The sequence below is a fragment of the Gopherus flavomarginatus genome, chromosome 3 (genome assembly GCF_025201925.1).
Source record: "Gopherus flavomarginatus isolate rGopFla2 chromosome 3, rGopFla2.mat.asm, whole genome shotgun sequence".
Classification (NCBI taxonomy): domain Eukaryota; kingdom Metazoa; phylum Chordata; order Testudines; family Testudinidae; genus Gopherus; species Gopherus flavomarginatus.
Window position 1 is genome coordinate 154,743,415 of NC_066619.1, and position 27,385 is coordinate 154,770,799.

Sequence of the window (27,385 nt, forward strand, 5' to 3'; positions counted from 1 at the left end):
AAACATGCGTCCTTTATCTCATCATGCTGTATCTAGCTAAATGTCATTACGTACTTACCTACGTGCTCTACTTTTACCTGGATAAAGGCACTGCAAGCTTTGCTTTTGACCCAGTTTACTCAGGAGTGTCAGTCATTGAGATAGTGTCATAATTGATGTGATGGGAAGCAGAGGGTTCCAGGAAGAATGTGGGAATAAAGGAAGCCAGACCGATTTCTTAATTCCGTATCTACGTCACTTTAATTTGTAGAGCTGGCAGCCTCTCTCTCATTCACATATCTTTGCATAACAGCCACACCCAAAGCTGGGGAACCAGATCTTCAGCTGGTGTAAATAGGCATAGATCTATGGACTTTTCCTAGAGGTCTTCTGAGTTACATTCGCTAAGGATCTGGCGTGGAATCTTTGTAGTTTATAGATATGATCAGATTACTCATTGCGAGTAACATTTGTTGTGAATATAGCTTTTTTTTTTTCCTGTTTGCAAATGGATCCTGGTTTTGCAGATATTTGTCATCCGTAAGTACCCACTGAATAGTTTATGCAAGCAATTGTCAGTGTGGTTTGTTGCAAACAGTCTTCACAAACACCCAGCAGCAGTTTGATTACTCATGAACAACTAATAACAACTGAACTCCACTGTTTTAATTTGCCTTTAGGGTAACTGCTGTAAATGGTGTGTGCAAGTACCTTTTCTTTTTCTTTGTCTTTTTTTTTATTTTAGAGTTTGGTTGATTTTTGTTTTTCTTTTTCCAAGTGTAACAGGGCCCCACGAGTACCAAAGAGTTGCTGCTGCATATACAGTGTGACTTCTTTTATAATGGTTTCTTTGGGCAGTCTTTTCATTACTTTTCCTAAGCAGAGGATTGCTACAGGGAAAGATGACATAAATTCACTGGGATTCAGTACAGGGATGCTGGAACAATATATATAGTGGTGGTGCTGAGAACCATTGAACCAAACTCTCAACCCTGTATAGGATGGAGACCACTTCAAGCCAGGGCGTGTGGCAGCATCCCCAGCATCTTTAGTTCCAACACCACAATAAGGATTTTTGCATCTATGTGGAGGATGAACCCTTTAGAATTGCCATATACAAGAATGGTGGAGGAGGCTCCTTTCCAGTTCTCCGAATCTAGATTTTAGCTAGGAATGCAAAACTGCGTCCACTGGGATTCACATTTGGTTAAAAACGGTATTATATTCCCAGCAAGCATAGTGGTCCCAGACAAGATAAGTCAACTATGAATTTTCTAGCTATTAACTGCCCTGTGCTAGCAAGGGTATCTGCTGATGGCATCTGTATTACTTTGAAGCTTTTTGTCTGATTAATCCTAAAAGGAACCAAAGGAGGAACAGACAAAGCCATTCTGCAGTTCCAGGAACTGGGAGCTTTCTCTTTTGGGTTTTAATTTGCCTATGTCCCCTGCACTTTATTTCTGCACTACAAAATCCTGACCTGAGCAAGGGACCTTTCCTCCCAAAGTAGGGATTAAGTGGGAACTTTTCCCCCAGAGAAACTTTTCATGTAACAAAAGGCAGCAGGACGGTGTATAAGAGCTGGTTGCTCAGTTAAGACACGAGAGGCCGGTGTGCTACATTTCCCATCCATAATCCCTGCCAGTAATCCTAATCCATTTCAGATCTCTTGCCTTTTGTGTCACATGGGGAGGCTTTGAAAGCTTCTCAAAACAACTGTGCAGTAAATAAATCATAAGGTCTGTGCTCTCTTTGCGGACCAGCACATGTGCTTCATGCTGGACCTGCAAAAGGAAATGGGAATTTTCACAGAGTGGCTAAGGGGAAGATATGCTTGGAGTAGCTCGTTCATCATTTTAAAGCCTCAGATGGGACTGTACAACTAAATCATCTCGGAGACTTTTGATCATGTTGGGCGTCAAAGGCTGTTTATATACATATGTGCAAACACGCACAAACAACAAACCACATTAAAAAACGAAAAACCAGAGAGCTTTGAAGTGTTTATCCAAATAAATTCTTCTTTAAACTAGAGATTGGGGACAAGGTAAGTTTTCTATTTCTTCTTTCTTTGTAGCAGTGTCTTGTGTGATAGTTATTAAATAACTCCTGTGGGGGGAAGGGGACCTTGATAAAGTTCTTTCGCTATCAGCTGTGTGAGACACAGTGTTTTCTAAGCGCAGTTCTCTTTGCCAACACCCCAGCTGCTACTCATGTGCAGATGACTGTGTTTATAAAACATAACAACCCTTATTAGCCTATGTCTGGATCCAATTCTACTGCAGACAGTGGAATGTGTGTGTTTATTATCAGGAGATAAAGTCAAGCTGTTGGGTCTTTAGTGTAAGTTACCTTTAATTTTTTCTTGTTGTTGGACTTTTAATCTTTTTTTATTTTTTTTCTTGCAAAATCTTAATTTGTAGTTGGTGGTGGTTTGTAGATGACATGGTAACATCTTCCTTTTTACAGCAGGCTTGGCCACGTTCCATAGATGGTCCCACTACTTAGTAATGCAGTAGAATCCCGATTATTCCAACTCCCCCTTATCCTATCCAGGGGTGCTGGAGCAATTTGTATAGTGAGGATGCTGAGAGCCAATGAACCAAACCGTAAACCCTGTATATAATGGAAACCACTTCCTCAGATGCGTATAGTGGAAATTTCCAGGGGCAGGTATATATGCAAGCAAGCTACAGATAATGAGGTTAGTTCAATCAGGGAGGATGAGGCCCTGTTCTAGCAGTTGAGGTGTGAAAACCAAGGGAGGAGAAACTGGTTTCGTAGTTGGCAAGCCATTCACAGTCTTTGTTTAATCCTGAGCTGATGGTGTCAAATTTGCAGTTTGGCTGATGTACATAGCAGAGGGGCATTGCTGCCATATGATGGCGTATATTACATTGGTGGACGTGCAGCTCTACACCAGCGACACCATCACAGGACCTAATCAGATCAGCCACAACATCACCGGTTCATTCACCTGCACGTCCACCAATGTAATATACGCCATCAAGTGCCAGCAATGCCCCTCTGCTATGTACATTGGCCAAACTGGACAGTCTCAACAGAAAAGGATAAATGGACACAAATCAGATATTAGGAATGGCAATATACAAAAACCTGTAGGAGAACACTTCAACCTCCCTGGCCACACTATAGCAGACCTTAAGGTGGCCATCCTGCAGCAAAAAAACTTCAGGATCAGACTCAAAGAGAAACTGCTGACCTTCAGTTCATCTGCAAATTTGACACCATCAGCTCAGGATTAAACAAAGACATGCATCTGACAAAGTGGGTATTCACCCACGAAAGTTCATGCTCCAAAACGTCTGTTAGTCTACAAGGTGCCACAGGATTCTTTGCTGCTCTTTCAGTGATGAGAATCGTCACTCCAAAACAAAGATCTATTGTAGACTCAGTTTGATTCCTGACCCAACAGCGGAGTATATATGTTGTATTGGTAGGAGGTGTCGACTCTTGCAAGTCTTGTCTATATTTAAGTGCAAGGGTGTCATAAACAGATAAGTAAGAGTTAATAGAACAGAAGTACTTCATATCTCTTTTGCCTGTAAAGGGTTAACAAGATCAGTGAGCCAGGCTGTCACCTGACCAGAAGACCAATCAGGGGATAGGATACTTTCAAATCTTGAGGGAGGGAAGTTTTTGTGTGTGCTGTTAGATTTTGGTGGTTGTTCACTCTGAGGGCTAAGAGGGACCAGACGTGCAACCAGGTTTCTCTCCAGTCTCTCCGATACAGGCTGTTAAGAGTTCAGAATAGTGAGTACTAGGTAGATAAAGCGAGTTAGGCTTATGGTTCTTTTCTTTATTTGCAAATGTGTATTTGGCTGGAAGGAGTTCAAATTTGTATTTTGCGGAAAGGATTTTAATTTGTACTTGTATACTTAGGCTGGAAGGGTATTCCCAGTGTATGTAGCTGAAAGACCCTGTACCTATTCCATTTTAAATTTACAAAGATAATTTTTACTGTTTTTCTCTCTCTAATTAAAAGTTTCTTGTTTAAGAACCTGATTTTTTTTTGTTCTGGTGTGAGACCCCAGGGGACGGGATCTGTATTCACCAGGGAATTGGTGGGGAGAAAGGAGGGAAGGGGGAGAGAGAGGCTAATTTCTCTCTGTGTTAGGATTACTTTCTCTCTCAGAGAGAGTCTGGGAGGGGAAAAGAAGGAAGCGGAGGGAAGGTGCATTTTCCTCTCTGTTTAAAGATTCAAGGAGTTTGAATCACAGTGATCTTCCAGGGTAACCCAGGGAGGGAAAGCCTGGGAAAGGCAACGGTGAGGGAAAGTGTTTACTTTCCTTGTGGTAAGATCCAGAGGGTCTGGGTCTTGGGGTTCCCCGAGCAAGGTCTTGAGGGGACCAGAGTGTACCAGGCACTGGAATTCCTGGTTGGTGGCAGCACTACAGGTTCTAAGCTGTTAATTAAGCTTAGAGGAATTCATGCTGGTACCCCATCTTTTGGACGCTAAGGTTCAGAGTGGGGAATTATACCATGACAAAGGGTTACAAGACTGCTGAGCAGGGAAATGGCACTGTGCATATGTTTTAGTTTTTTTACGAAGACGTAACTTGTTCTGCTTTGCTGACTGGCTCAATCTGACAGGCAACGCAGTTGTCATTATTTGGTGCTTTTGTTCTTTCTTTATCTTGTGTTTTTTCATCTGTTGGGCTCTGGTTTGAAGAGTAGGTGAGTGTTCTTGGTCATTGTTCAGCTTTTTATCACTGTTGCTTTGCTTTTTAATATCTGCTTATTAGGATGGTCTCCATGCACTTAAACTGTAAACTCATTGGGGCAGGGACTGTCTCTTCTGTGTTTGTGCAACACAATGAGGTCCTTGCACAGGACTAGGGGGCCTAGGACTTTGGTAATACAAATAATAACAACACAACAACACAACTAGGCGGAGAAATGAGATCCCATGTTGCCATGCTTTTGACTGAGCTGTAGTTTTCCAGAAGTAAAGTCTTGTCCTTGAGGTCACGTGAGACAAGGCAGCGGAGGAGACCCAGGAGGGACGATCTGGCTCTGGCAGTAAAATTGAGTCGATGTCTAGGATTAGATGGGAGGATGTTTTCCAGGGCGGCGTTCTGGGATTAAAGCTGACTCTCAACTGGAGGACGTTCTGTGGTGCATCCCGGCTTGGGGCTGGTGTTACATTTGTTGTGATTCTTTCCTATGGCACCCAGCAGTGCCTCCTACCTCCACACATCCCTAAATCACCTGGCAGTGCCCCCTCCCCTCAATCACAGGTCCATGGCCCCTGCCTGCAGAGAGGGTGGGAGGGTCATGGGGAGGAGGCATGTGAAAGGGATAGGGCGGCGGAGGGGAAGTCCCTGTTTGACCCACTCCCTCCCCCTCTCACCTGGTTCATTGGGGGAGTCCCCTCCCACCCAGAGCTCTGTTGACTGACAACACTGTGGACCAGTCACGGCTCTCCTGTGAGGGTGAGGCTCTTCTCAGAGCACCCCACTTCACTTACAACCGTGCAGCTCAGTCAGGGCTCCCCAGGATAGCAGGAGGGTACCACTGCTTCCCCCCCCCACCCCATGGTGCCCCTGCAGTCAGCACAGGGCAGGGAGAGACAGTTTAGACTGGAATGTCCAGGGGTCCCTGTTTGGTGGCTGCTGCCCCTGCTGGCTGGAGTCTAGGGCTGGCTCCTCTCTGCAGTTTTTCCCCAAGGCCCCATGGTGGTGGGGATTTAATGCTGGGTTTACAGCTGCTGTTTGCACAGCTCTCACTTCAGTGGTTTTGCACCGTTCATGGCACCAGAACGGAACTGGATTTTCATATGTAGGTGAGAATAAGCTGTGCACGTGCCCTCTTATTGCAACGCCTTGTAGGCATCGTTACTTTGGCCTGGTCTACACTACGAGTTTACCTTAAATTTAGCAGCGTTAAATCGAATTAACCCTGCACCCGTCCACACAACGAAGCCCTTTACTTGATATAAAGGGCTCTTAAAATCGATTTCTGTACTCCTCCCCGACGAGGGGAGTTGTGCTGAAATCGACATTGCCATTTCGAATTAGGCATAATGTGGCTGCAATTCGACAGTATTGGCCTCTGGGAGCTATCCCACAGTGCGCCATTGTGACCGCTCTGGACAGCAATCTGAACTCAGATGCACTGGCCCAGTAGACAGGAAGAGCCCCACGAACTTTTACATTTTATTTTCTGTTTGCCCAGCGTGGAGCGCTGATCAGCACAGGTGACCATGCAGTCCCAGAATTAAAAAAAAGCTCCAGCACGGACCGTACGGGAGATACTGAATCTGATCTCTGTATGGGGAGATGAATCGGTTCTATCAGAACTCCATTCCAATAGACGAAATGCCAAAACATTTGGAAAAATCTCCAAGGCCATGATGGACAGAGGCCACAACAGGGACTTAACACAGTGCTGCTTGAAACTTAAGGAGCAGAGACAAGCGTACCAGAAAGCCAAAGAATCAAATGGACGCTCATGGAGGAAGGAGCGACTGACGACTGTAGCTATCCCACAATTCCCTCACTCTCCGAAAATGATTTGAATTCTGGGCTGAGCTCCCAAAGCCTGAAGAGTCAAAAACATTGTCATGGGTGGTTCAGGGTATATGTCATCAGCCCCTTACACACACACACACACACACACACACACACACACTCCTGTGAAAGCAAAGGAAAAAAATAGTTTCTCGCCTTTTTTCAATGTCACCATATGTCTACTGGATGCTGCTGGCAGACGCGGTGCTGCAGTGCTACACAGCAGCATCCCCTTGCCTTGCCTTGCAGACGGCAGATGGTACAGCAGGACTGATATCCGTCATTGTCGTCCTGTGGGTGCTCCTGGCTGGCCTCGGTGAGGTTGGCCGGCGGCACCTGGGCAAAAATGGGAATGACTTAAAGTCATTCTCTTCTTTAAGTTTTGTCTAATGGAGATTCAGTCCTGCCTGGAATATCATGCCAGCTGGAGGCTTCTGCCTCAGGCTGCTCTCCCAGTCAGCAGCACCGCACGGTCGCGCCTACCCCAGCCTACTCCTTGCTACCAGGGCTCACAATCAGATACTTAGACTTCTGCATTTGCTGCAAATAAAAAAATTAAGCTGCCATTTAGAACTGTCCCCCAGCATACATATCCTGGGACATTTTGTATTTTACCAGTGTCAACCAAAGGCCCACACACAAATGGAGATTCAGTCCTGCCTGTGCTTCTATCCTAGTGCTTGTCACAGAGTCCCGTTTCCAGCTATAGGCTGAGCAAGTGCAGAATGGTGGTTCACTGTGCTTCGCTGTAAGCCCAACTGCCCTCCGCTCCCCCCTTTGATCTTTGCTTGCAATGAAGTCAGTGTTGTTTCTTATTCCTGCATTCTTTATCACCTCATCACACAAATGGGGAGATAACTGCCAAAGTAGCCCAGAAGGGGTGGGGGAGAAGGGAAGCAACGGGTGAGGTTGTTGCAGGGGCACCCCCTAGAATGCATGCAGCTCATCATTTCTGCGGGATGTCTGGGGCTCTGACCCGGAGCGGCCATTTGCCTCTCTGGTTCTTTAGTAGGCTTGCCTGATATTCTAGGCAGGACTGACTCTCCATTAGACAAAACTTAAAGAAGAGAATGACCTGGGGAGTCATTCCCATTTTTGTACAGCAGCCCCTGACTGATCTCACCGAGGCCGGCCAGGAGCACCCATGACAGCAGCAGATGATACAGTATGACTGGTAACCATCTTTGCTAACTTGCAAAAGGCAAGGGGATGCTGCTATGTAGTGCTGCAGTACTGTGTCTGTCAGCACCATCCAGTAGACATACGGTGACAATGAAAAAAGGCTGAACGGGCTCCATGATTGCTGTGCTATGGCGTCTGCCTGGGCAATCCTGGGAAAAGGGCGTGAAATGATTGTCTGCTGTTGCTTTAACGGAGGGAGGATTGACTGACGACATTTACCCAGAACCACCTGCAACAAATTTTTGGCCCTATTGGGCATTGGGATCTCAACCCAGAATTCCAATGGGCGAGGGAGACTGCGGGAACTATGGGATAGCTACCCACAGTGCAACGCTCCGGAAATCGACGCTAGCCTCGGTACATGGACGCACACCGCCAAATTAATGTGCTTAGTGTGGCTGCATGCACTCGACTTCATACAATCTGTTTCCAAAAATCAATTTCTGTAAAACTGGAATAATCCTGTAGTGTAGACCTACCCTTAGTGTTTGTGAATGCACGTGTCCAGTTTCGGGAGGCAGGTGCAGAGGGCATGGAGAGGGAAAGATGATGGGCCCCCTTCCTCTAGAGCAAAGAGAGCCCCTGGCGGGCTGGGCCGGTTTGTGTACCAGCCGTGTCCACAGGTTCAGCCAATGGGAGCTGCTGAAGGGAGGGGAGTGTAAGACACATACAAAGGCTTTGCTTGCTGACATGGTGTGCTTGGGGCTCACTTCACATCATTCTCAGGCTATGACATCCCCAAATTCCCAATGAAAAGTCTCATGTATAATTTCATACAGTTGTCATCCCATATTTAGAAATGACTAAGTGGTGGCCAGTACGTCCCTCAGCCCGCGCCGCTTCCAGCTGCTCCCATTGGCCTGGAATGGCTAACCGCGGCCACTGGCTGCTGCGATCGGCCGAACCTGCGGATGCAGCAGGTACACAAATCGACCCGGCCCATCAGGGTCTTTCCCTGCACAAGCAGTGGAACAAGTTTGGGAACCACTGCTCTAGAGCTAGGAGGAAAAGCACCCCACTCCCCACCCAATCAGATGATTTCCGTGCTCTTCAAAACTAGTTGAGTTCTGGTCTGCCATTCCCACTATGAATCTCTCCCTTTTTTACCCCTCAGTCAGGTCCTTCCCTGCCACCCTCTGCTTCTCCTTCCTGGCCATCTTTCTGTCACCCAAGAACCCTGTTGACAGTAAACCCCATAGTTTTCACATTGCGCTGTCTGTGACCAATGCTTCACCATAAGTTGAATGTAGGTGGCTGAGAGGTTGGCAGAAATATTGCTGACAGACATGGTCCACGCTTCTTTCATGGCAGCTTCCTAAAACGTAGGCTCCTGTCCCACAAGCTTTTGTACTAAACTTGCCGCCTTCTATCGCAAACCAAAGCAATGCGTCTTCCATCCCCTCCAGTCTCAGAAGGAATGGACAGGAATACCTTAGCTGTGTTAGCCTTCGGGACTCCTCTGCTCATTCCAGTTTCTTCCGTACCTGGAAGGAGTATGAGCTCTTAGGCTGTGTCTGTGGTCTCCAAAATGAATGACAGGTTGAATGATGAAAAAGGAATCCCACTGGCTTGGTTTTTTGATTGTTCCCCAGAGTGAGAGATTTCAAAATGTGGCTGATTCCTAAAATGTGTGCTGGCTGGGTGCTGTCTCGGCACCCTTGGCAATAGTGAGAATTAAAGAGAGTGGCTGGGATCCAAGCAATTCATTGATGGTGTAATACCCCCAGGAGTAAAACCAGAAGGTGAAGAAAAGCGATATTTATTTAACAAAGCTGATTATTTTCTTATGACAGCTTGTTGTTTATTTTAGACCTGCCACTACTCCCGCTGTGATATAGCAAATAGATTTAAATGCCATCCCTGTCCTTTAATTCCTCATAATTAGGGATATATCTTAGGGAGAGGGCATGCTTATGTGTGTGTGCAAACACGGACACCCAATGGAATGAATGATGTAGTGCAGTCTCAGAAATATTTATTGTAATATGTCAGATGTTTCTGACCTGGGACAGGTCCTGATGAAGGGAGGGGAGTGTAAGACACATACAAAGGCTTTGCTTGCTGACATGGTGTGCTTGGGGCTTGCCTCGCATCATTCTCAGGCTATGACATCCCCAAACTCCCAAAGAGAAGTTCCATGTATAATTTCATACGGTTGTCATCTCATATTTAGAAATGACTAAACTTGTTCTGATTAACTTTATTGTAGTTAACCTTTCAGTGGACTACCTGATCCGTCCACTCCACTCCACCCCATGCATACACAGGAAATGCCTGCCTCCAGCCACCTTCTCAACCCATCTTTCCTGCTTCCAGGCTCATCTCAGACATCCTGTCATTTATCTGCACCTCTGCAACCTCTGATTAGTGTGACCCTACCATTCGGGTTGAATTTCTGAATGGACACTTGTAATATGCATTGTTTCCAGGTGAAAATGATCTAATTGCATGGCATGTTTGTGATCCTGACTGGCCTCAGACAAATCTATTTGGTCTGAATTTTAGGCAAATCATAAAATACGATCTAGGGTGCATAGATATTTGTCTAACAACCTTTAACTTTTTATAAATCAAACCAAGGTTCAGACCAGTTAGTCTTGTGGGTTACCTACTCTTTAAACATGGGAGCCTAAAGTTAGCCATCTACATCAATATGTTGATACCTAAGTGCTGTACCTGTTTTAGGCACATAATACAGACTTGGCATGTAGGTACCTAACATTCTAAAACATCTCTGTTTAATTGAAAAACAAAATACCTGCAAAGTTTCCTTCCCTATATCTGACCTGAAACTTAGAACAATCGAACTGGAGACCATGCCGAAAGAATACATCCCAGGTTGTGTGCAGATGCACAGTATGTTGGGAAAATTAGATGTCAGGGTTATACTTGATTCAAGAAAGACCACCTGTAAAGCTGTGGCTTCTGAACCTTACTGAGTATTAATATATTCAGGATTGTCTCCCAGCAGCTTGTGACACAGGGCACTCATCCTGATTCTGACTGAATGATCTTTCTAGTGCTGCTTACTTGATTTTGATGATACTGTATTTATTTGCAACCCCATAGAAACATCGTTTGGAGATCATGGGATGCGGTAGTTCCGCAAATTCCTACTACTTCCTGCGGAAATCGGAAAAAGGTGAGAGCGTCTCATAAAATATTTCAGTCTTTCCTGGTGGATTATAAAGGTCCTGCTAGAAAGTCACAAATATTCAGCATAGAGATGCATCAGCTGTATTTCCTGATGACATTGTGTGGCCCAGTTGTATAGTTGTGTCCCATAAAAACAGACATTCAGTTCCCAAAGAAGATAATGGTAAATAGCTTTTAGCTGAGGCTGAGATTAACGGCAGAGGCAAAGCTGTAAAGCAAGGCAAATCTGTTGCAGTTGTTGCTCATGTTAATTTGTCATTTACTGGTAAACATGCATGTATTGTGCTCCCACGCTCTGATAGTGAGAGCTGTGCTGGCGTGAACATGACTTTATACGGACTTTGAAACTGAAACCAAAACAAGGGCTGTTTTGTGCTGTGGATTTGCCAAACCAAACTGGGATGATGGAGAATTAAGCGCTTTGGCTCTTTTAGAGGTTAGATTTTGTGGTTAAGCAGGATGATAGTATCTATTTTAAATTGTGTTAATGCAATGATCTTCTTGTCTCGTCACTTGTGATTGGGCTTGACAGAGTTTGATTTTTAGTTTTTCTAATTAAAATTGATCACGGCAATGTTTATTTTTGAGATTTTTATTTTTCTGTATTTCAGTTTTCACAGATATAGCTTCATGATGCCAGCTATATGATGGCAATAATGTGTGTTAGTAGCTTTAATATAGTGTAAACTGATTTTTTGTTTGTTTTGGAAATAAATGAAATAAATCAGTTTCTCAACAGAATACACCAGTTATCTAAGGCTACATAACAGTACTGGAATCATTTTGAAAAAAATCAGTGTTTTGATTTTTACTTGTAAAGATTTTTTTTTTTAGCTGAAACCATTCAGCAAAACCACACACAAATTATTGCAATGTTTTGGTGGCACCAAATCTGCATTTATCGCCCAAAAAAGTTTCGGTCAAAAAACCTTGCCCAGCTGTAAATACAATAAGGCATCTAGATATCGATAACCATGGTATCTTAAGTTCAGTGAAGTCCATATATATTGTTATCCATGTTCTGTATGTTCCTATGTGTTCCTCCACATTCCCAAGTAATCTTGGTAAATGCAGCCAGTATCTTACATAAGTATTTTCTATGCAGTGGTGTTGTATCTGTGCAGTGGTGTTGTGTCAGTCCCAGGGTATGAGAGAGACAAGGTGGTTGAGGTAATATCTTTTATTGGAGCAACTTCTGTTGGTGAGAGAGCCATGCTTTAAAGCTTACGCAGATCCTTCAGAGCCATGTAAGCTTGAAAGCTTGGGTCTCTCACCAATAAAAGATATTGCCTCACCCACCTTGTCTCTCTAATAAGTATTTTGTAAACGTTAAAGAGCTCCATGTCACACAGGTACTCCTGGTACACAAACACAATAGATACCTTTGTATGTTCCATGTGCAGAGATACCCCTAACAGAGCATCTTAAACCTTTAACCAAGGCCCTGTCTACTATGCAGCCATGGTATTTGTTGCTGAGTCTATCAGATACCCTAGAATCATGCTTCAGAATCTTTGTTTTAACTGTAATTGTTTCCAGCCCTTATGGTTGTGACTACCACTTTGAAAGGATAGTTGAGTGTACACCTGTTCAGTACTGTCTTCCTGAGTCCATAGACAACCTGAAATACTACCTCTGAGTGGCAACAATGGCTTCCTTCATTTCAAATGCCTGTTAACTCTGAAACCTGCAGATGACACTTTAAATAGAAACATTACTAATTCCATTGCTGATCATTTTACCAGAAACATCCAGTTAATGTTTATTGCACAATCCCAAACTGCATCTCCAGCTGCCAAAAGACTGAGGTGCCCTGTACCCGGCTGTCAAAATAATTAGCTTCCGCCTTCGCATGCAGCTGCGCTAGTCAGTTAAAAATGAGATCTGTTGCATACTGAAAACTAGAACATAAAATGGAATTTAATTTAAAATAAATAAAACCAAGGAGACTGGTCTGAGTGTAATATTCATTTTCAGAGTTCATTCATTTAAAACCTGTCTGTTATTTAATGAGACCGTGATAGAATTTGTCTGCTACATCAGAGTACTACAGAACCAAAGGTGTTGCCGTGGGGTTCAGGCCCAGCTTGCTGCAGCATATACAGGGGCTTGTCTCTAAGAAACTGAACATAATCTTCAGCTTTTCTTCAGATGAGGAATCTGAGTTTTAAGCTATGCAAGTGCAGCTAGATATTGGATTTGTTGTTTGGTCCAAATTGTCCGCTGTGTCCACAAAATCCATGTGGATTCCCTGCCTCTGCAGCTGCATTACTGGTTTTTCCTGGACCTTTCAGATGCACTGCTGCAGAGCTGTGGATTAGAGCCAGATGGACACACATCATCTTCCACCAGCCCCATGGCCATTCTGCGGGCAGTAACCCTGCATTCTGTGGAATCACCTGGGAATGTTTCTGGTGGAAGACATGGGCTGCAGAAACCCTGGCAACATGAAACCTTGACCCATTAGACCCATGCTGCAGTGGAACCAGGAAGGGGACAGCCTGGACAGGGAGCCCAAGAAAGAGTGCAGAGGGCCAGAACTGCACACACACCTCAGAGGATCCACTGGACCCAAGCCCCTGTCCATTTCCCAGTGAGGTGATCTCCGATCTCTGTGATGGAACAGTGGAGAGGAAGCTCCACAAGAGAAACTTCAAAAATGTCATTTCACCGTACTAGATCATTTTCCATATCTAACCTCTGAGTCTCTAAGATGGGGAAAGCACTGCTATAAAACCAAAACCCCACAGCCTCCCCTTGTAGCTCTAGTGTGAAATTTCCACTTCTGTTGCTGTTATAATGAACAAGACCAGATCCTCAGCTGGTGTAGGTTGAGGCTGTGGAGATTCGCTGGGATACACCAGCTGTGGATCTGGCTATCTAGAGTTTTTCACCAATTCCAATTCCAGTTTCTTTATTTAAAGGCCATTCCATTCACTTAATATGGACAGGATTGGTTAAGCTAATTTTCAGTGAGGAAACCAAGTGTGTCGTTTGAGTCTCCCTTTCCCTTCTTTTCAGGCTTGAGATCATTGCGTAAGCTGATCCAAAGTGCCCTGAAGTTAATGAAAGTCTTACCTGGTGGACTTTGGATCAGGATCTAAGAGCAGAGATCTGCCTTTTTGAAGTCGGTTCTTTTTTAACCATTTGGGGCTTTCTCCATTTTTAATTCGTCTGAGAGTTTCCCGCTGCAGCCAGAGTCCCTGCATAATGTCTGAGTAAAATGTAACCCCATTTGTTTTATTAATGCTACAACAGACCACCAGGAAGCTGTCGTCTCTCTCACGTCCTACCTGCTGGTGGTTGGTTGACTTGGCCTCAAACTGATCCTATGTCTCATCTGCTTTTTGTACGTTGCCTGATGCTCCAATGTGATGTTTTGCTGAGCAGTGTGTAAACCCTGCCGCACATCCACCAAAGGACAGAATGGTTTTGCCCATTTGTCCGCATTGGGAAGCAAGGGCGTTGTTGCTTCCTTGAACTTGTTCTCCTGAGCACCCCAACTTTCCTGAATGTTTGAAATTATGGATTGTGAGAGGTGCCTGGTAAGTAACTACTGAATGGGGGTATAACCTTTTGTAGCTCTGACCCCTCCGCTGACTGAAGTCAGAACTAAACTCCAGTCTCTGCCCAGCATTCCTGTGTGCCAGGTACTTATTGCAGGGTGTCAATAGAAAACATGCTCTTCGGGGTGTGGGTGGGGGAGGGAATGGAGCAAACCAAGCCACTTGAAACACTAGGAACCAGGCAGAAAATAAGACACAGTTCTTTCACGTTTTCCTCAAAGTGAATGACATTGTGGTCAACCTGGAAAGGGTGAAATCTTCCATCTTGCTATACACAGCAGGGCCAGAGAGGCACTGGAGATCAATGAGGCATACGAGCAGGAACATGAAGGGGACTCCAGACTGCTAGACAGTTATCTAGGGTTGCCAGTTTTGGTTGGACGTGTTCCTGGAGGTTTCATCACATGACATAGTCTTTAATTAAAGATTAATCTTCAATTCCTGGAGACTCCAGGACAATCCTCAGCAAAAATGTCACTTGTGCCAGCGCCTATTTTCTTTTTGCATGGTAACTGTATTATTTGGGAAATACGGTAGTATGTGACTGTCGGTGAAGACTGCATTGCAATGCATGTGCAGAGGGGCAGTGGTGAAGATGTATATGGTCTTAATGTTGTTATTTCTTGACTTTTGTGTGTTTAGACATGTAACCTTAATGTTATCTCAGAGCAGGATAGATTCTGCCCTGCTTATGCATCAGTTTAAATTTGCCAAAATAATGCACCTTACTTCGTATTTTTGTTGATCTATCTTAAAGTTGCTACGAATCATACATCTTCACTTAGAGTAGGGAACCTGCGCTGTTGATTGATCTACTTTTGATACTGAGTAGAGGTTTGAAAGTAGGGTTTCCTTAATTACACAGGCCTTAAATTAAAATCAGTCTATTCAACTACCTAGTTGTATTTCTAATGTGCTCATCACTGTGGTATTGAGGCAGGTTGACATTCTTCCATGGAAGTTTAATTAAGGGATACTCCTGGAGAAGTCTCATTTGAGTGACCAGATTTGGTTATTAATGATTTCAGACAAGGTGAAAAGGGCAATATTTTATTCACCATTGATTTGGGTTTTATTGAATTGTATTTGCCACAATGAATGGGCATATTTTAGTTTCTTATTACCTCTGTTTGGGTTTGCTGAACAAGCAGAGTTACATACTTTAGTGAATAGTAAAGTATTGGTGTGTATCTGCTGTTCAGTTTACTGCCCATATCCTCATAAAATGTGGGAAAATCTGTTTCTTTTCTCTTTTCTTTTTTAATTCAGTGCAAACACTGCCAGATGCGGCTCACCCAGGTAAGTTGGTTGATTAGAACACATGGCTTTTTCAGTTGTGCAATTGTAATGATATATAAAACAGCACAACAAAACAGTTGCTTACCTTTTGATACATTAGCAGCACTAAATGACCCACATGTGCTGTTAGATGCTCAGTGTATGGTCACTATTGTATCTTTTGTGGATTTAGAAGATCTGGTTTTAAATGTAAATGACTGGTAACTCAATTTTCTGAGGGCTGTCTTTGCTGTTTCTAATGTGCAGTGACTTTAGGGAAAAAGAGAAGGCCTGTTTTACGTAGGGAGATTGGGTTTAAATTTCAGTCCATGAATTCAGTTTAAGACCCTTATATTGATCTTGGTTTCCCAGCTGACTTTACTAGGTGGAATGCCTTTTTCCAAAGGGGGATGAATACGTGGCAATGGGCTCTTTAATCTCACAGACTAAGGTCGGACAATATCCAGTGGCTAGAGGTTGAAATTATACAAATTCAAACCAGAAATAAGATGTATGTTTCTTAACAGTGAGGATAATTAGCCATTGGAATGATTTACCAAGGGTTGTGGGGTGAAGTCTCCATCGCTGGCAATTTTAAAATCAAGATGTGATGTTTTTCTGAAAGATCTGCCCTAGGAAATCTTGTAGGGAGGTTCTGTGGCTTGTATCAGACAGGAGGTCAGATTAGGTGAGCACAGTGCTGGCCTTGGAAGCTATGAATCTGCTGAGCGTGAGGATTGAGACCTCATCTCTCGTTTGTATAATCTGTCACTTCCAGCTTGGATTACTGCAGTGTGCTCCACGATGGGCTAACCTTGCAGATCTCTGGGATGCTGCAGCTGCTGCAGAACATGGTTGCCTGCAGGTTGGCCATAGAAAATACATTACACTAACAGTCCAAAGGCTGCACTAGCTTCCTGTTTGCCCCCAGGTGCAATTTCAGGTGTTCATTTTGATCTTGAAATCTTTGCCTGGTTTAGGTCCTCGCAACCTGAGCTATCTGCCTCCCTTCATGTCCCATTGCCCTGGTGAGATCAGCCAAGGTGCAGTTACTAACAGTCCTTAGATTTGAACAGTTGAGGTTGGTAGCCTCAAATTCACTCTAACCCACTAAGGTCACAAGTTTGCAGCCATTTATAGGGCAGCGTGCAAAGTGTATGTGTTCGTTGTGGCTTTTGACTGTGATGGCTTACAGTAGAATCTTGGAGTTATGAACACCAGAGTTATGATCTGACCAGTCAACCACACACTTCACTTAGAACCAGGAAGTACACTGTCAGGCAGCAGCAGAAACCAGAAAAAAAGAAATACAATACAGTACTGTGTTAAATGTAAACAACTAAAAAAATCGAGGGAAAGCAGCATTTTCTCTTCTGCATAGTAAAGTTTCAAAGCTGTTTTAAGTCAATGTTCAGTTGCAAACTTTTGACAGAACCACCATAACGTTTTGTTCACAGTTATGAACAACCTCCATTCCCAAGGTGTTCATAACTCTGGGGTTCTACGGTACTGGGTGTCCTTGTTCTTAGGGTTGTTCGGGTAGTAACTTGAAGATGTTGCCTTTGTGTTCTGGTTTTTATTAGCGCAGGGAATAGCTGTAAATTCAGGGATTGCTTCATGAATGAGTAAAATGCAAAGCTCTACAGATATATGTGTGCCAAGTATTAGCACGTTTCATTGGCAGGAAGCATGTTTCAAACCCAAGCGGTGGCTTTTATGTGTTTCCAGTGGTTCTGGGGAGTAGACGCTTGTTTCCTATACAGGAATGCATGGATTAGAGGCTTGCCTCAGAGTGAATGGACAAGACTAGCCTACACAAATGTGCTGAGAACTAGGTTAAAGCAGAGGTAGAGATTTCAGGTCTGCTTCATCACTGTGTTAGGCCAGTTCTGTGCCGGTGTAACCCTTCTGAAGTCAATGTAGTGACAGCTGTGTAAAACTGGAGTAGCAGTGATGAATCAGGCCCTGTATTTATTTGACTTAGAGCAGGCAAAGCCTAGCTTTATAGGTACTGGACAGGGTTCAGGCATGGGTTCAAATCCTGGCTCTGCCACAGACTCTCTTTGTGACCTTGGGCAAATCCCTTAATCTCCCCATGCCCCAGCTCCCATCTGTAAAATGAGAATAATGATACTTGAGAGTCAAAAGGTGGTGGAAATTGTCTATTTAGAGTTAAGCTTTTTGAGGCAGGATTTGGTTAAATAATAACAGTGCCATGAGGAGCCACGAGGGAGAGCTAGAAGTGTCTTGGAAGTCTCTGACAATAGAGAGAGATCTATGGGATCAGACTTTTCTTTTCTTTTATGACAGTAAAGAAAATGTTTCTTAGTTAGAATTTACCCTGAAGAACAACTGATAATGTCATGTTAACATCTGAGCTGGCTGGGAAATTTTCAGCAAAACGATTTTGGTTGGAAAACACTCATTTGTTGAAGTAGAAACCGGTCTGATTCAACTAAACTTTCTCGGGGAAGGTTTCCTGAGTCCAGGATGGAACTTAGAGAGGGAGAGAGACCCAATAATAGCCAAGAGCCTGGTGTTTTGGGCACTCACCTGGGATGTGGGAGACCAGGTTTAAGACCCTGCTTTCTCTGATTTGGGGCAGGGTCTTGAACCTGGCGCCCCGCATCTCAGGTGAGTGCCATAACCAGTGGGCTATTGGCTAGTCTCAGGTCTCTCTCGTTCTCTCATTTTTAAATGGGAAAAGATCTTAGTTTCATCCTGATACAAAACCAAATGCCAGAATGGAATTCTCTTTTTCTGGCCGGCCCGAGTTGATTCTTTCCTACGATCCACTCGTGAAGGAGAAAACTCCCTTCTTTCCCTGCATGGCTGGGAGGGAGAAGAGCACTTGCCCGGGTGCTGAGATACTGCAGCCCAGCTCTCTGGTTCTGTTCTTTGTGTCACAGCTTTCAAGGCCGCTGTCCTGATCCAAAGATGGTATCGACGCTATGTTGCCCGGCTAGAGATGCGCCGAAGGTGCACATGGAGAATTTTCCAATCCATAGAGTACTCCTGTGAGCAGGATCAGATCAAGGTATGGTGCTAAAGAGAAGGAGACAATGGAAGCATGTGCCCTCTGTCGTTGTCGTCGTCATAATTCTTATCAGGCCATGGAAGTGCTTAGTGCTTTGCAGACCTACACAGTCCTTTCCCGGAGACGAAGGCCCTGGGATAAGCCTTTCTACACCTGGTTTCAGTTCCCGATTGTGCAGCAGACTTCCTGGGCGACCTTGGGCAAATCGCTTACTTATCCTCTGTGCCTCTGGTCCCTATCTGTACAATGGGGATAATACAACTCCTGTTGTCTGTTTAAATTGAAATCTTTTTAGAGCAGAGACTATGTGCATGTACAGGGCCTTGCACATGCCATCTTTTAGCATTTTATCTAAATCCAGTGGGCCCTGATTGGGTTGAGGCCTTTAGGAGCAACTGCAATAAAAATTGAGTAGTGATGAAGACAAAATACAAGACCCACTGTGTGTGTGTGGGCGGAGGGGAATGGATGAGACGAGGGGAGGAGAAGGGTGACTGTGGGATCATGTGGTAGGTAGGTGAGTAATAGGCATATTTAGAGACTTCCACAATTGAGTTTTAAATATAGAGGAATTTTTTCACAAGCTTCTCTGTTCCCCTTTCTTGTGTTTGTTCCCTGTTCTGCCTGAGTAGACATGAGCTGCATGACACTGCCTGCCAATGAATGGGTGGCATCTTGAGACTTTTGAGATAGACATCTGAAAACTGTTTCTGTGGCTGCCTGGCAGGGAAAGTTGTCTCCTGCAATTAAATAGTAGCTCCTAATCTACTGCCTCCTTTGTTTATATTTCATACTTGGTATTAGTTAATGTCTGTTTTCTGGTAAGGTGTTGACATCCGTATGGCTTCCTAGTCCCCTTCTGGCTCTTTTCACATTGACTTTCTTTTGCCTGTTAGTCCCCGTTCACTTGTATATGATGGAAGCCAGAAATACTTAATCGTGAAGCCACGGGGAGCAAATGAATGAGACCGGGTTGGGTGTAATTTGGTGTCACAGCTCCTCTCTGAAGGTTTATGAACACCAGGAGGGAAGCCACATGAGCTCTTATTGCTTAACTTGGCTCAGCATCTTCTCACTTGTCTGCCGTAAGCAGATACTTACATCTTTTTCTTCAGCATGTGAGATATTTTACATCAGAGAAATGGTAGCTGAAGGGAAGATGGAAATCTGGATAGACCCTCAGAGAGGGATGCTATGATTTCTTGTTTTCCGTACCCCCATCTGCAAACTCTCTTGAAATAAAACAGGGTGGAGTGAAGCGAAGGTAGTAAGGAAAGCCCTGTCTTTTGCATGCACTCCAGAAGCAGTTATAAGGTAATGCTCATCTTCAGCCTGATCCAAAGCCCATTTACATCATTGGAAAGATTTGCGCTGTCTTCACTGGGCGTTGGATGAAGCTCTTTATTCTTGGTCTCCCAGAGCCAGATTTTTTTTACTGTTCTATACCCAATATGCTTCCAGTGGGCTGAACTCATCTGAAAATTTGGCTGTTAACAATAAGCATTAAATTGGAAATTTGGTTAATTAAATATCACTTGACACAGTGTATAATTAATTACTGAAACTTTCCACAGTGGGATATTTTCAGGCAAATGGCTTGGCAAGAGTTAAAAAAAAGATATGAATAAGAGCAGCATCGGTAGTTTCATTGCCCAGGGTAGAAATGAGCAGGACTATACTTCACAGTATGAATTAATAGCCACCTAGAGCTCATGGAGCATTTCCCCCCCATGTTGTAATATTGCACAATTGGCTGCATTTTGTGGGTTTTACATCTTCCATGGAATTATTTTACATTGGCCTCTTTGGGAGAGTGGATACTGGTCTATATAGACCACTGTTCTGCTCCTCAGTGAGAACAGGTGTGACTGTATAGACAGTGCAGTAGGCAAAGGAGGTTGTGGAGGCTCAGGTGAAAAGAGGAACTGTGTTCTGAAGAACACTCCATGGTAGAACTTTTAAAGCTTTAGCTCGTGTCTTAGGGTGATAACATGATGCTCCTTCTTGTCTTCTACAGCTTCACAACTTCTTCAGCTACCTTATGGACCACTTCACACCAAGCAGCAGCAAAGAGAGTAAGCCTGTGTATTCCATACATAGATATGGTACTTGCGGCACTGAAAGCTGCATGCTCAGTGCAGGATGTGGAGAGGGAGGTGGACTCACATGGCTCAACGCTGACACTTCCAGCTGATTAAGGAGTGACCTCACAGGGATCGGAAGGGAGACCTGTCTAGATGTCAGACGGACCCATGACTACAGTGCATGCGTTAGAGGGACCAGGATTATAACGCAGGCCTCAGGAGTTTGAAGTAGTGTCAGGAGTAAAATAGAGAGATCCCCAGGGGGATCTGGAGCAGCCATGACCCCTCTAGGAGTTGGGAGGGGGTCCAAAATATTATTGTTATAGAAGAGCTTGTCATTGTCAGATGTTCCCTAACTACAATAATCAGGGGCCTGTGGATTCCATGATTCTGCAGCTGCAGACTCCCCCCTTGGAGAACTTGCTCCAGAATCTTAATTTTCTTTAAAAATATTAAGTTTCTAGCCCTCGTGGTTGTGACAAGAACTGTAAAAATATGACTGCAAACCAATGCAGTGCTGCCTTCCTGAGTTGATAGACAGCCTGAAAACAATAGCTCTACAGGGTATGGGACTTCTCAGTTTTCCCCAGTGGTGTGTTAACTCTAACTATACAGGTAACCTGTCAGCATTAACTATTTCACTGCTGATCACTTTAGCAAATACATCCAGCTGATGTGCTTATCCCATCATCTCAAAGTGCCTCTCTCGCTTAACTGAGTGCCCCAACTTTTTCTCCCCCAACAAATCCTACAACATGATTCTGTGTTGTCACTACAAAATCCATTTGCGTTACACTGACGATCTGGATACAGAGTAAACTACATTGACTATTATATCAAAATAAATAACACAGGAGACCTGCCCTGGTTATACCATTCATTTTCACATTTAATTCCGGGGGGAAAAACACAAAAAACTCACCACAGACTGGCTGCACCAAATGCTGCAGAAATCAGGAGGGCTTTCAGAAATGCTTGCCATAGAGCATACTGGGCCTTGCCTACATCTAGTCCGAGTCATATCTAGAGCTGCTTGGAAAATTTTTGTTGAAATATTTTTTTTCTGTGGGAAATCCCCATTTTTGTCAAAATTGAAACGTTTAAAAAAATGTTGATTTCAGTGAAAATTCCTGCAGAGAGAGTTTTTTTCAAAATTTGAAAATAATTTCATTTTGGAAAATGCCCAAGTTTCCTTTCAGATGTCTAAATTTCATTTCGGAATTTCAAAATGAAAAGTTTCTAAAACCTCAAAGTTTTCAGAATATCTGTTTTATTGGAGATTTGAAAAATAGTTGTTTTCATTTTGCATTGGAATGAAAAGAAATTTCAAAATGTCGAAATTTCTTCCATGCAGCAAATTCTGAGTTTTGACCAGGTTGAGTTCCCTCCTCTCCTCCTAATGCAGACACAATCTAGTTTCTAACCAGATTATGTGCTTTGGAATCAAGACTAAAATGTTGAGAGGAGCCTGCTGAAGGGTTGTTCTCAAATACCTCTCCAGCCTGATGATCTTCAGCAAGTCATTGAATTTACACATTGGGCCCAATTACCGCCCCCTCTTTTCTTTTAAACTCCATCCAGGGGACTTCATTAGCCGCATGTTGACGGAGGAAGAAAGCTACAAAGACACAGAGCTGGAAAAACTCTGCGACTATGAATCTGTAGAGGTGCTAGATTCCTACACTGGACCCCATCTCTCCTTCCCACTGCTGCCAGATCATGCAACTGCCTTACTCGAAGCTTTCAAACAGAAACAAGTAAGTAACCCCAAAGAGGGACTGTAGTGGTTCCATGTCGTTGCACTGCTATGGAGGTGGGGTAGTAGAAGTATAATTCTAGGGGGTGATCTGCCTCTTTTTGTCCAAACACGTGGTCAGGAATATGAAGGGGAATTTTTTGAGAACATCACCTTCTTTTGCTCCATGGACCCACGGAACCTACATGTGATTATTCTGCAGGCTGCTGACCAAAAAGGTGAACAGAATGTTAGGAACTATTAGGGAAGGAATAGAAAATCAGACAGAAAATACCATATTGCCACTGTATAAATCCATGGTACACCCACATCTGGAGTACTGTGTCCAATTTTGGTCACCCCAGCTCAAAAAAGATATAGTGGAACTGGAAAAGGTTCAGAGAAGGGCAACAAAAATGATTAGGGGTATGGAACAGCTTCCATATAAGGAGAGATTAAATAGATTAGAACTGCTCGTCTTGGAAAAGAGATGACTAAAGGGGGATATGTTAGAGGTCTATAAAATCATGATTGGTGTGGAAAAATAACAAGTGTTATTTACTCTTTCCCAGAGTACAGAAACCAAAGGATACCCAATGAAATTAATAGGCAGCTGATTTAATACTGTACAAGCCAGAGGAATTACTTTTTCACAGAGCATACAGTTGTAGAATGTGTTGCCGTGGGAGGGTGTGATGGCCAAAAGTATAACCTTTTGAGGTCCCTTCCAGTTCTAGGAGATTGGTATATCTCCTATTATTATTATTATTATTATAACTGGGATAAAAAAATCAGGATAAGTTCATGGATCATCAGTGGCTATTAGCCAAGGTAGACAAGGATTTAACCCCATGCTCAGGGTGACCCTAAACCTCTGACTGCTAGAAGGTGGGAGAAGACTTGGTGGATCTCTCCAGAATTGCCATGTTGTTTGCACTCCCCCTGAAGCCCTGATACTGGCCAGAAAGAATACCGAACTAGATGGACCATTGGTCTAACCCAGTATGACCGTCCTTATATTCTTATGTTCAAATTTTTGGCATGTGTAAATGGGCACTGCTCAGTTAAATCAGTAGATTTGGATTCATTGACACCTGTAGAGACTTGGGCCTTACATATTTATCCCCGTTTGAATGGAGAGGTGAGCATCTGTTCACCAGCGAAGCCCTCTTTGTCAACTGATCTAGGAGCAGCTTTGAAGGGAAATCCATTCTCCTTGGCTGGAAGATGAAAGCTGTTATGCTTATAAGAAGCACACGGGATCTTTTTCAGGGGAAAAGGCAATACACTGTGTTTGTTGAAGATACAGCAATTATCATATGCACTCATTCAGACCCCCACACACTGTCCTGCCAGTCGAGGTTATAGTTACCAGTCCAGAGTCCGGACCACTTTAGTGGCCAGCTAGATTGGTCACGGGTAGGTAGGAGCCGGGTTTTGTTGGTCCCGATGCGAAGCTCCAGGGAAGTCTTGGCAGAACGAACCCAAAGTTTCGTGGCAAGGCATCCTGTTTATGTAGTGATTTTCCTTCATTGGGACCAATGAGTTTGCACTGTCCTGCTGTAATCGATTGTTATTTGACAAGTGCTTGTTTTTTTAAATTGTCCTTCTCATCCTTTATCTTGTTCTTTCATCCCGTCTCTCAGGGACTTACCCCATGTTGGTTTTGATCATCACTATCTTGTCCCCATTGATAGGTGCCTGTCTCATCTTTAGAGTCATCAATCTGCCCTCTGACATTTCAATAGGGGCGTGTTGCAGCCTTCTGGCGCCCTTGCGTCTGTCCTCAGTTCCTCCCTAGAACATCTGAATTGATTTACACAGAACATTTTGAACAGCAACATCAATTTGCAATGCAAAAGAAAAACAATCGTTGCATTCTTTTACTTATTTTAAAGTGCTAAACCTACAACAAAGTGGTGACCCTAAAAGGTTTGTTTCTGCCTTGAAATCAACCCAGACTCAGATTCTGGCTGATGTATCTCAACCAATAGCCCGTTAGGCCATTCCTTTCTGCTTTCAGAAAGGGTGGCTGGCAGGATATGGTCAAATCGTACATCAATACATTTAATACATGCTACATTATTATTCTTTATCCTTTTATTCTAAATTATACAAAATGCAAACATAAAATCCTACTACTACATGTTCCCCTTTTGACCCCTCAAGAACCATTCTTGAGTGGGTCATATTTTATACAACTGTTTCATAGCAATATACTGAGAGGCAATTTGAGCTTGTGGTTGTAATTTAACAAACATTCTTTTTGTCCAAGAGCACATACAACACATTCCTAGCAAGCAAACACAGGGCAATATTAACACAACTAGTAATGGGTGAAACATAATAGACAATATGCCCTTAGAGGTTGGGGACCAGCCTGTAAAACATCATACCAGTGATAGGCTGTCAAGTCTTTTTCAGACCTAGCAATTTTTAGCATGTCTCCATTTGCATGTAATATTTGAATGACACGCTTCCCTCTATGTTTATTGTAAAAACAGAGTCACCTTTGTTTCTGACAACAAGCGATCAGTTAGATCGTGCCAATCCAGGCCAAGGGTAACAGAGAAATTAACCAGGGTGGCGGTTTTAGTGCTCTTTGCTTCTTCTATCTTTGGTAAATAGTACGTGTGATTGCTAGTATATAATACACGGGCATTACATCTACATTCATCCACTGGGAGTTGGCTAATACTTGCATCCTCCCAGAATACTGGTTCCTAGGATGTAGCACATACACATTAGCCATTGTACAAACACGTGTCACATTTTCTAGTTCATCCCATACACATGTTCCTAAGGATGTGTTCTTGCTGCATGGTTCTGTGGTGACATGTAGGGACAAGCACACCCATTTCTGAGGGCTTCTGCTCCGTACACCCTCAGGTGTCAAATAATTTCTTCTCTTTCCCAGCCCACTGACCCATAACCCGGGGTAGCCAAAAAGATCCCATGGTTAATTTTGGGAGTGGGCTCACTTTCCATATTTCTGTTTCCACAGATTGTTGGTGAGCAATATCAACAATAATTTCACCTAATAACAATCAGGCTTAACCATGCTGGAAACATACTGCATCCATTCATGTTTGTAGGTGTCAAACAAGGTCCTCGTCCATTGTTTTAAAAGATGCGTTAATACCCAAACATCCCCAGATATTACCCAAAACATTTCGTGTTCAAGTGATGCTAAACTAAGAATTTGCATCTTAGTACATCCTGTGGCCAAGGCAGTTTTATTCCCTAATTCTGTTTGGTGTTTATACAGCAGTCAGGAAGTGGTGTTTAGTCACCACTACATATTCCATGTTGCTTTTTGGTTTCCCAGCCCTGTTTGTACCAAATCCACAGTAGTATCTGCCTGCTTGTGAATGAGACTAGCTTGCAGTTGTGACAAAGTACTTAACTTATTCTTATTGACCTCCAGGTCTACAGTATTCATAATTCCTGCTCCAAATCCAACTCCTCCTAATATGATGTCTACTACATCTCGTTTTGCTCGGCCATTGGGGTGTTGATGTGTTTTTATCAGGGCCGTTATAATAGGAAGGGAGTTGGGTGAACATTTGGGTTCCAGTTTAGACACTTTCAACTGAGTCCAATCCATGCCAATTTTTATTTTTATTAATAGTGGATTTAACAAGACTTTTACTGGATCACTTTGAGTCACAAACAATTTTGGTTTCTTTATCTTAATTGGAGTATAGCTTTTGAATGCACTGTCCGTGATCCAGGTTCTGGTGCATGTGTCTGGGAACCATAGGCTCAATTTACTATGGGGTATTGGACAGTACCCCACAATAACTGTTGTCCCTGTTTTAATAGGCTCATCCCATTGATATGGTAATTGTGGGTAGCTGAAACACCAGATGATATCCCCATAGGGACTTTCTATTTTAACCCCTGTTTCCCAGTGGTTTGGTATTCCTGTGGTGTTTATAAGGTGAACCTTAAATCCCACTTCCCCTTCCCAGGGATGGATATATATATATTTATATATATATATATAGAGAGAGAGAGAGGTATTTCCTAAGGGATTTAAGAGTTGGCTAGTGTTTTTATCATACCATTCCATGAGGATCACAGGTAGGAATCCGTGATTGGTTGGTGGGGAGTGAATTATTCCTTAAAGATTAGCGTATAAGGAGGGCTGCATCTTCTCCCATGATCGTTCGAATTATCTGGGCACTAAAAGTTCCCAGAGGCAGGTAAAGCCAGACCTTACGCTGGAGTCTCATTTTCTCTGCATTAAAATTGTGGTAGTGAAGCAGTGCCTTGTACTCAAGTTCCGGGATGTCCTTTTCTGCAAAGAATTCAAACATCATTATTTTTGTAAACAGTTTAATTTGTGAAACGTGTACCCATTTCAGTTTTCCATCATCTTCAATGTGGTATACCAGTGGGATAAGGCGGTCCACAATGGAGTAAGGGCCTATCCACTTTGATTCCAGTCGGTGGCCCCTTTTTCCCATTTTAAGGTACACGACTTGGTCCCCTGTTTCCCACAGGGCTGCCTTTGCAGGCCTTTATTTCTGAATTATGTTGTTCATGTGTTCGATGGCCTGATTAACCCAATATTGGAAGGTGGTTTTATCTTCTTGTACCTGTTTGAGCTGACATAACCTTAGTCCCAGATTTGGACCTTAGCGTCCAAAATCTGGGGGTTAGCATGAAAACCTCCAAGCTTAGTTACCAGCTTGGACCTGGTACCTGCTGCCACCACCCAAAAAATTAGAGTGTTTTGGGGCACTCTGGTCCCTCTGAAAAACCTTCCCTGGGGACCCCAAGACCCAAATCCCTTGAGTCTCACAACCAAGGGAAATAATCCTTTTTCC

General features: G+C 43.5%; 1 protein-coding gene across 1 annotated transcript in view; it reads left to right on the forward strand.

The window, feature by feature from the left end:
• The first annotated feature begins 377 nt into the window (after nucleotides 1–377).
• Nucleotides 378–27,385, forward strand: part of PPEF2 (protein phosphatase with EF-hand domain 2) — a 49,129-nt gene continuing 22,121 nt past the window's right edge. The window contains exons 1-6 of the mRNA XM_050945251.1: nucleotides 378–519; nucleotides 10,764–10,836; nucleotides 15,686–15,715; nucleotides 18,604–18,731; nucleotides 20,749–20,806; nucleotides 22,397–22,572. Of these exons, the coding sequence (XP_050801208.1) occupies nucleotides 421–519; nucleotides 10,764–10,836; nucleotides 15,686–15,715; nucleotides 18,604–18,731; nucleotides 20,749–20,806; nucleotides 22,397–22,572 (564 nt within the window). The 5' untranslated portion in view covers nucleotides 378–420. The remainder of the gene's footprint in view (nucleotides 520–10,763; nucleotides 10,837–15,685; nucleotides 15,716–18,603; nucleotides 18,732–20,748; nucleotides 20,807–22,396; nucleotides 22,573–27,385) is intronic.